Source organism: Mandrillus leucophaeus, unplaced genomic scaffold (genome assembly GCF_000951045.1).
Source record: "Mandrillus leucophaeus isolate KB7577 unplaced genomic scaffold, Mleu.le_1.0 Scaffold234, whole genome shotgun sequence".
Taxonomy (NCBI): Eukaryota; Metazoa; Chordata; class Mammalia; order Primates; family Cercopithecidae; genus Mandrillus; species Mandrillus leucophaeus.
The window spans coordinates 411,935-421,219 of record NW_012102410.1 but is presented as its reverse complement, the minus strand read 5'-3'; the positions used below and the strand labels follow the sequence as shown (position 1 = coordinate 421,219).

General features: G+C 62.5%; 1 protein-coding gene across 1 annotated transcript; it reads left to right on the top strand.

The window, feature by feature from the left end:
- The first annotated feature begins 337 nt into the window (after window positions 1-337).
- Window positions 338-8,357, top strand: MAP2K7 (mitogen-activated protein kinase kinase 7). Its single transcript, XM_011982054.1, has 12 exons — window positions 338-519; window positions 1,407-1,573; window positions 5,496-5,637; window positions 5,802-5,868; window positions 5,998-6,111; window positions 6,191-6,310; window positions 6,457-6,564; window positions 6,651-6,830; window positions 6,919-6,999; window positions 7,116-7,258; window positions 7,817-7,862; window positions 7,966-8,357. Exons 1-12 carry the CDS (start codon window positions 338-340, stop codon window positions 8,098-8,100), a joined length of 1,485 nt encoding a protein of 494 aa, XP_011837444.1. The 3' UTR covers window positions 8,101-8,357.
- The last annotated feature ends 928 nt before the right edge of the window (window positions 8,358-9,285 follow it).

Below are 9,285 nucleotides of genomic sequence, written 5' to 3'. Positions count from 1 at the left end.
GAGGCCCCCAGCTGATGACCCGTCCCCATCGCCGTGATCCTCTGGGTCGGGCTTCCCCGACTCCACGCGACCGTGACCACATCCAGGTCGCCCCGAAAACACAGACATGTCCCCTTTGACCTGATGTTACCACTCTCGTCATCTCAGGGACTGTCTGGCGCCCCCCCTTCCCCGACCTGGGGGCTTGTCAGCCCCGTGCAGCGGACGATCTACGCACACGCGCACGCCTGGCCCGGGGACACCTGAGGTTACCTGACCACATAGAACCCCTCCCCATCTCTTCTGACCCGAGGATTCTCCCTCTCGCTCTCCCTGTGACCGTGTCTGGGGTGAGGGGATGGGGGGGCTCCCTTCTCCCCTGCCCCCCGTGACAGTGACTTTGGCATTGGGCTCAGTAGACCCCCCTCCCACATACATCAGGCCCCCTCAAATCTCTGTGACCAGTTTCACTGTTACCATCTTGGTGAGCGTGTGGTGTCTGATCTCTCCAGAAATGCACATCGACCCCCAGCCAGCCCGGTGACTTTGTCACCTGTTTTCAAGTGATGGCTCCCCTTCCCTTCACACCCACACCCACCTGATCTGGGGACACCTGAGGCCAGTGTGACTCTAGGCCTGCCCCCGACCCCCCAGCACACATCCTCCTGCTTTCTGATGAATCCCGCCATCTCCGTACCTACTTCCCTGAAACCTTGTCATCCTAGATCAGTACCTCTCACTCTGCACACTCCTGGCTTGGGAACACTGACCATATCTAGTCTCTTGGCTTTTTGCCCAAGAGCCTGGTCTGTAAATCCTCTGGGCTGGAGGGAATCAGATTTTCAAACCCTGCGAACACCACCCCTGACCCGTGATCCTTTTTGTGTCTTGACCCAGTAAAATGCTCTCATGTGTCCTCTGATGTGACCTTTGTAGTTTATTTAGCTCTCTATGGAGTCATTAGGACAAACGAGAAAGGTACCCCCTGTATGTGGGCACCCCACCCCATTCCCTGGTCACCCAGCCTGACCTTCACAACCTGACACTCTCCTGTCACTCTCTCTCCTGACCTGAGTCAGCATGGGTTCCTCCTTGGGGAATTTCTTGGGGTCCAGAGAAATCATGGAGGTGGAGATTGTGGCACAGGACACTGCCTGGGACAAGAAGCCCAGCTAAGACACGGGTCCCTGCTAGCCCCTGGGGCTGCCCCCCCGGCCCCTGAGTGGATGAGACAGGGTTGGGTCCAGGGTCCCCGGTGCCTTCAGGGGTGGCGGGGTGCCTTCATGGGTGGCCGTTCCCATGCAGAGCTAGGAGGCCGGTGGCAGGCAGGCCCCCGAGGAGTCCCCTCCAGGCGTCTGTGTCTGTGTCAGCTCCATCCCATCCTCCCCGCCCTCCCCATCTCTGTCGGTTCCTGGCCATGTCTGCAGTTCGGTGCCTCCCCCCCTCCTCCTCGTTTATGATTTGATTTCTTTTCTTTTGGACGAATCGGTCGTTTCTGTTGTGATTTATCGTGGTGTTGTTTTTTTTCTTCCTTCTCCCCATCCAGTTATTGTGATCACTCTAAGCCCTGCTCCTGCCCCGTCCCAACGAGCAGGTACCAGCCTTTTTATCATCGCTGCTTGGACATCTGCACCATTGACCTAACCGCTGCCCCGGCCGCAGAATGGCGTCCCCCGGCCCCCATGCTCTGTGTGTGTCCCCATGTCCCTTCCCCTCTCACTTTCTCTCTCACTCCACTCAAGCAGCGGTCAGCCCAGCCCGGCCTCTTCTGTCCTCCCTCCTCCTCCCCCTCCCTTCCTCTCGCCTCCATTTTGGACTCCCTGGAGGAGGAGGTGGGCTCCCCACTGAATGGGAGTCTATGGCCTTCAAGGGCGTGCACGCCTGTGTGTGTGTAACTGAAAGAGAAAGTCGGGCCTGGTGGGTGGCCTGTGCCTATGGATCTCTCTCAATAACTAGATGAACACATAGCACTCCCCCTTCCCGGGTGCCATAGCATCCCTGGGCGCCAGGGACACAGCAGTGAATAGAACAGACGGAGCCCCTCTCCTCTGTAGCGGGGGCTGTAGTAGGGGGGCCCATTGGACAGGGAGCACATTCCCACCAGAGAGAACATTCTAGCCGGGTGAGTGGCCCTGCAGGGGGCCAGCCTGGGGGAACCTCTGGAGAAGGTGGGCATTGAACAAAGCCGCTGGGGAGGCCTGGCACAGTGGCTCATACCTGTAATCCCAACACTCAGGGAGGCTGAGACAGGAGGATCATCTGAGCCCAGGAGGTCGAGGCTACAGTGAGCCATGATCACACCACTGCACCCCAGCCTGGGTGACAGAGCAAGATCCTGTCTCAAAAATTTAAAAAACGGGCCAGGCGCAGTGGCTGATGCCTGTAATTTCAGTATTTTGGGAAGCCAAGGAGGGTGGATCTCTTGAGGTCAGGAGTTCGAGACCAGCCTGACCAACATGGTGAAACCCTGTCGCTATTAAGAATGCAAGACATTAAGCCAGGCGCGGTGGCTCACACCTGTAATCCCAGCGCTTTGGGAGGCCAAGGTGGGCGGATCACCTGTGGTCGGGAGTTCGAGACCCCAACATAGAGAAACCCCGTCTCCACTGAAAATACAAATCAGGCGGGCATGGTGGCGCATGCCTGTAATCCCAGCTACTCGGGAGACCGAGACAGGAGAATAGCTTGAACCCGGGAGGCGGAGGTTGCAGTGAGCCGAGATCGCTCCATTGCACTCCAGCCTGGGCAACAAGAGTGAAACTCCATCTAAAAAAAAAAAAAAAACATAAAAGAGATTAGGTGGAGGTTGCAGTGAACTCAGATCGTGCCACTGCACTCCAGCCTGGGCAACAGAGCAAGACTCCGTCTCAAAACAAAACAAAAAAAATGTAAAAAGCGTCTTGAAGGAGGTGGGGGGAGAGAAGACAGCCCTGCCCGGGCTCTGAGCGTAGTGCCAGCCTGTGGTGGGCATGCAGGCTGTGCCCCACGCCTGTGTTGGGAGAGGGAGTAGATGGGGTGCCTGGCCCTGTGAGTGACTGTGAGTGTGTGTGTGTCCGATGGGCAATGGGGACTCTGTCCCAGCTGCATGGGTGTTGGGTCCACAGCGGCATGCCCCGCGTGTGTGTTGTGCTTGTGTGCACTTGCACGGCGTGTGCGTGCATGTTGACATGGCAGCCTGCACACCTGTGGCTCCTGTCAGCAGACACGTGCCCTCCAGCCTCTCGCTCTCTCTCATCCATTCTTTCTCTCTCATCCTCACCCTCTTGCTGTCACTCCACCCTCCTGAGCTGCCATGTGGCCATCACCACCTCTGTGGCCTCTGTTCTCAGGGCCTTTGTGTACCTCCTTCCCACAGTGCCTACCTGAGCCCTCCCTTCCATTCCCCCGTGCTCCAGTCTGTAGGCCAGCAGCCTCCTCCCCGGGCTCTGGGGCCGCCCTCAGAAGGCCTGGTGGGCTGTGCCGGGGAGGGGGCCCACAGGACTCCTCGAGGGCTGTGGTCCTCACCCCCTGAGTGCAGGGCAGGAGTGGGACTCAGATACTCTCTGAGGGCGGGAACCACGCAGTGTCTCAAGAGACACCAGGTGCACAGGGGTTGGGGGCTGGGTGTGAGGGGAGCACAGGCCCTCGGGAGCCAGAAGAGGATCGGGGCTGTGGCTCGGGCCATGGACAGAGCAGAGGCACAGGGACCTGAAGAAGCAGAGGGGGGAACCTGGCCAACGCAGCGAGATCCCGTCTCTACTAAAAAGACAAAGATTAGTTGGGCATGGTGGCGTGTGCCTATAATCCCAGCTACTCAGGAGGCTGAGGCAGGAGAATCACTTGAACCTGGGAGGTGGAGGTTGCAGTGAGTTGAGATCACGCCATTGCACTCCAGCCTGGGCGACAGAGTGAGAACCTATCTCAAAAAAAAAAAAAAAAAAAGCACCAGTGGGAGGTGACGTGGTGCTGTAGAGGCTGCAGTGGCCAGGACAGCGGGAGGGGCATGGGAGGTGAGGCCTCTAGGCCAGTTAGGAAAGCTGGGTCTGACTGTGTCTCCAGGTCCCCAGAGCCCTTCCCCAGCTCCTGCCTGGTCCTCCAGGAGGGGAGCAAGGGGACACAGCTCCTGCAGGGGCTGGTGGGACCAGGTAGGGGCAGTGCTGGGCCTCCTGATTGAGACTGAGGTCAGCGTCCTCCTGCCTCTCCTACTGGCTGAGATCAGGGTCCCAGGCACCCAGGGGAGGAACAGGGTTTAGCTGCCAGCATGGAGTGGGTCTGTCTGTTCGTGTTAGTCCCTGGGCACCAGTCACCAGGAGCCTGCAGAACTGTGGGAAGAAAAGGTGGACGAGGCAGGAGGAAGAGAGGGAGAGAGGGGGTTGTCTGTTGAGGGCTTTGGGAGAGCGGCAGGCCCCAGCCCCTGTGGGAGGGGCACCTTGGGAGGTGTGTGTAGCTGTTGTCAGGGCCTCTGGGATGTGAGGTGTCAGGATTGGCTCCTCTGGAGGCCACGTTGGCATCCCGGCCTCTGTTCCTGCACCCCATCGCCAGCCCAGCCAGCGAGACCCTAGCTCCTCCAGGAAGCTGCCCTCCTGTCCCAGGCCCCTCTCTGGCCTGTCTGTGCAGTGCCTCCTCTGGGCACCTGGGCCCAAGTCTTGGTTCCTGTCTGTCTGTCTGTCTCCTGCCCTCCCACCCCTAATGCTGCCTGCCCGCCCCAGGGTGCCCGCTGCCTGCCCGCCGCCTGCCCGCCCGCTGTAGCATGCCCGAGCTGCCCGCATGCAGGCTGCTGGATGAGCCAATCCCTGCCTGGCCCAGCATTGGCCCCACCTGGTCCCGCCAGCCCCTGCAGGAGCTGTGCCCCCCAACTCTCCTCCCAGATGATGCAGGCCCCCTGAGGTCCTGTCCTGCCCCCACGGGCCCCAGCTCTGCAGGCCAGGCCGGGAGGCCCCCGTGTCAGCCCACTGGCCCGAGGGGGCCCTCCCGACCCCGGAACAGAACATGGGGCAAGGCAGCCTGAAACCTGCAGCCTGAAACCTGGGTCTCGTGCCCACTGCCTCCCCAGGGTGGCCCCGCTTGCTCTCGTCTGGGAGCCAAGTTTAGTGCTACCAGCAGAGCCACAGCCCGGGCCAGCCCCGGCAGGCACTCCACCCCCGCCTATCCAGCCTGTGGGCGCTGTGGTCCTGGGCCTGCTTCCTGGGCAGAAGTGGGAGGAAGCGCCCACACCTGTCAGGGAGGCTGCCCGGCCGAGGGACACCTCAGGTCCCCGTCCTGTTTCTCCGTCAGCGTAGACTTGGGGCTCCCTCTCCCCTGCCAGCCTCTTCCATTTCTTTCCACGTCAGGGATGAGACAAGGGACCCTGAGGACAGTCTGGGGTGGGAGGGAGACCCCAGCTCCTCCAGCCCAGCAGGGCAGGGGCTGTACCGGCCTAGCTGGGGAAGCCCAGGAGGGGAAGGTGAGGGTCCCGACCTCTCCCCGGAGTGCCAGATGTGGAGCTGAGACCAGCTGGGTGCTGACCCCTCCCCTGCCACTGGTTCTCACCCCCCCAGCCCTGCAGCTCCCGCTGGCCAACGATGGGGGCAGCCGCTCGCCATCCTCGGAGAGCTCCCCGCAGCACCCCACGCCCCCCGCCCGGCCCCGCCACATGCTGGGGCTCCCGTCAACCCTGTTCACGCCCCGAAGCATGGAGAGGTGAGCCAGGGGCCCGGCAGGGTTGGGTGGGAAGCAGCATTGAGGGGCCACCGTGCCAGCCTCGAGGAGGGTGGTTAAACCGGTGAGAACCCCGGTATGGGGGGCTGGAGTGGCCAATCTAAGGTCAGGACCCACCTCCACCGGCACCTGCTCTGTGTCCCCAGCATTGAGATTGACCAGAAGCTGCAGGAGATCATGAAGCAGACGGGCTACCTGACCATCGGAGGCCAGGTACCACCTTCACTGTGGCGGGAAAGGGAGGAGGCCCAGCCAGGCTGGACCCATCCTGGGGGTGCCAGTGGGGGGCGGGGGGCGGTGACAGAGGCCCCGGGGACCCTCCAACCCTCCCTCTCCTCCCAGCGCTACCAGGCAGAAATCAACGACCTGGAGAACTTGGGTGAGATGGGCAGCGGCACCTGCGGCCAGGTGTGGAAGATGCGCTTCCGGAAGACCGGCCACGTCATTGCCGTTAAGGTGAGCCTTGGCAGCTACCCCAGCTGCGCCCCACACCCCGGGCCGGTGCTAAGGCTCCCTCCTGTCCCTGCCTGTGCAGCAAATGCGGCGCTCGGGGAACAAGGAGGAGAACAAGCGTATCCTCATGGACCTGGATGTGGTGCTCAAGAGCCATGACTGCCCTTACATTGTGCAGTGCTTTGGGACGTTTATCACCAACGTGAGTCCCCAGCCGTGCCAGGTGCCCCCTCCCCCGCACCCTGCAGGGTCTCCTCCTCCCTCACCCCCTGCCCCTTCCCAGGGAGCAGAGCCTCTGGGGGCTGGGCCAGAAGACACAGCTCCCCCGGGAACCCCCTCTTACTGCAGACGGACGTCTTCATCGCCATGGAGCTCATGGGCACCTGTGCCGAGAAGCTCAAGAAGCGGATGCAGGGCCCCATCCCCGAGCGCATCCTGGGCAAGATGACAGTGGCGGTGAGTGGCCGGGGGGGGCGTGCACCGGGCAGGTGGCCTTGGGCCTGTGCCCCCGGTCACATGCACCCTCGTCTGCCTACCTGCAGATTGTGAAGGCGCTGTACTACCTGAAGGAGAAGCACGGTGTCATCCACCGTGACGTCAAGCCCTCCAACATCCTGCTGGACGAGCGGGGCCAGATCAAGCTCTGCGACTTCGGCATCAGCGGCCGCCTGGTGGACTCCAAAGCCAAGACGCGGAGCGCCGGCTGCGCAGCCTACATGGCGGTGAGTGGGGGCCCTCCAGCGGGGGAGGGGTGGGGCCTGGGAGCCCGGCCCAGACTTGGAGATACATCTTCTCCTCCTCCTCCTGTAGCCCGAGCGCATTGACCCCCCAGACCCCACCAAGCCAGACTATGACATCCGGGCCGATGTATGGAGCCTGGGCATCTCGTTGGTGAGTTAGGGCCCTGCCCCTTCTCTCTAGCCAGGAGTGAGGGCTTCTGGGGGACTCGGAGGGAGGAGAACACAAACCTGTCCTGGCCGGTCCAGCCCTGCCCATCTCCCTCCCAGGTGGAGCTGGCAACAGGACAGTTTCCCTACAAGAACTGCAAGACGGACTTTGAGGTCCTCACCAAAGTCCTACAGGAAGAGCCCCCGCTTCTGCCCGGACACATGGGCTTCTCGGGGGACTTCCAGTCCTTCGTCAAAGACTGGTGAGACCCTCCCTCCGCTTGGGAGGTCGGGCAGTCCGCTGCTCTGGGCAGCCGGGGAGGCAAGGCGGGAGCGGAATGGAGGCCCCACCCTGGGATGGGTGGATGCGCCTGTGGGCGGGCTCGTGGCTGGTGGCTGCAGACAGGAGCTGGAGCTGGTACCTGGGGAGCCACGACCTGGGTTTGGACCTGCCCGAGGGGACAGCCAGCCCTGTAGCATTTGGCAGGGTGGCTGTGGGAGATTGTGAGCACGCTTCTGCAACAGACACAGCTACAAGTGCAGGAGGGCCATGTCTGATTCTCTCGGAAGCCCCACCCAAGTTTCTGGGGGACCTCAGCCAGCTCTGGCCCCCGAAGTCAGGCCCTTGCCACCTAGCCAGGAGGCTCCGGGACTCAAAGTTGCTCCCAGCTGTCAGCCGGGGTCCTGAGGACATCCACAGCTCCTTCCGCCACACACATCTTGGGGACCGCTGGCTCCTTGGGGAGGGCCTGACCACGGGGGTGGGACCAGCATCCCCTCCTGCCCTACTCTCACATCTGTCTTCCGTTCTCTTCCTCTAGCCTTACTAAAGATCACAGGAAGAGACCAAAGTATAATAAGCTACTTGTGAGTACCTGGGGCCCTCCCAGTCCCCGTCCTGTCCCTGCAGCGGCGCGAGGCCCAGAGGGAAGACCCTCTCCTCCTAAGCCCCACCCCCTCGGGCCCACAGGAACACAGCTTCATCAAGCGCTACGAGACGCTGGAGGTGGACGTGGCGTCCTGGTTCAAGGATGTCATGGCGAAGACTGAGTCACCGCGGACTAGCGGCGTCCTGAGCCAGCCCCACCTGCCCTTCTTCAGGTAGCTGCTTGGCGGCGGCCAGCCCCACAGGGGGCCAGGGGCATGGCCACAGGCCCCCCTCCCCACTTGGCCACCCAGCTGCCTGTCAGGGGAGACCTGGGACCTGGACGGCCACCGAGGGCTGAGGACAGAGAGTGGGGGGTGCCCACCCACCCCCCCGCCCCGGGCCTACCAGGCCCCTGCCCTTCCCACCCGGGGTAAGCCGGCCGTGTGCGTCCCCCGACAGACACTGTGAACGGAAGACAGCAGGCCGCGAACAGAGTCGCTGTTCATTCAGCCGCAGCCTCTGGGCCGGGGCGGCCCCCAGGGGCCAGGAGAGAGCCCCCGAGTCCCGCAGCCACCACGCTCCCAGCGTGCTGTGCCCTTCGCCACTCCCACGCACCTGTTTCTCCTCCGTCACCCTCTGTCCTCCGCTCTACCTCTCTGTCCTTGTCTGGCTCTCCCGTCACCCTCCCTGCCTCTGTCTCCTGGCCTGAGCCTGTGCCCAGCCACCTCCTGACAGGTCCCCTGGGTCTGCATAGGTCTCCCGTGGCGCAATGAGTCAGCGGCCCCCAGCCAGGCGGTGTGGGCATTGCCACTGCTGCCAGATGGGGCTGCGCGCGCGCTCTCTCTCTCTCTCTCTTTGATCTCAGGGGGTCCTTTTTGGAGTTTATTGTATTTTATTGTACTTGGTGGGGTGTTTGGGGTGGTGGGAGGAGAGCTTGTTCTCATGGGGTTTGTCGGTACCTTCAGAAACTTTTACCAAAGTCACGTTTAGCTGCTTGTCGTGTGGCCCCAACTGCCCTCGGGCACTGGGGGGCTGGGCTGGGGCCGCTGCTCTGGGGTCTCTGGGAGCCACAGCTTGGGGGTGAGTTGAAGACCTCAGGGGGTGCGGAAGGGTCTGCGGGGCCCTCACTGCACAGGATGGCCTTCAGGGAAGGTGGGCACGGGGCATGGCACAGAGCAGGTGACCGGAGGGAGTCGGTGACAGAGCGGGGCCAAGGGAGGGGTCCGGAGGGAGTCCGGGATCGAGGGCAGAGGGAGTGGATATGGGGGTTTGAGGACGTATGACAAGCTCCAGCAGGGGTAGGGGCCGGGCTGAGGGTGGGGGTGTGAGGCGGTCACCCCCATCGTGCCCTTGGCCGTTCCTCCATTCACCCACACCTGGCCCAGCCCACGTTGAGGTGCAGGACTGGGAAGGCCCGAGTGT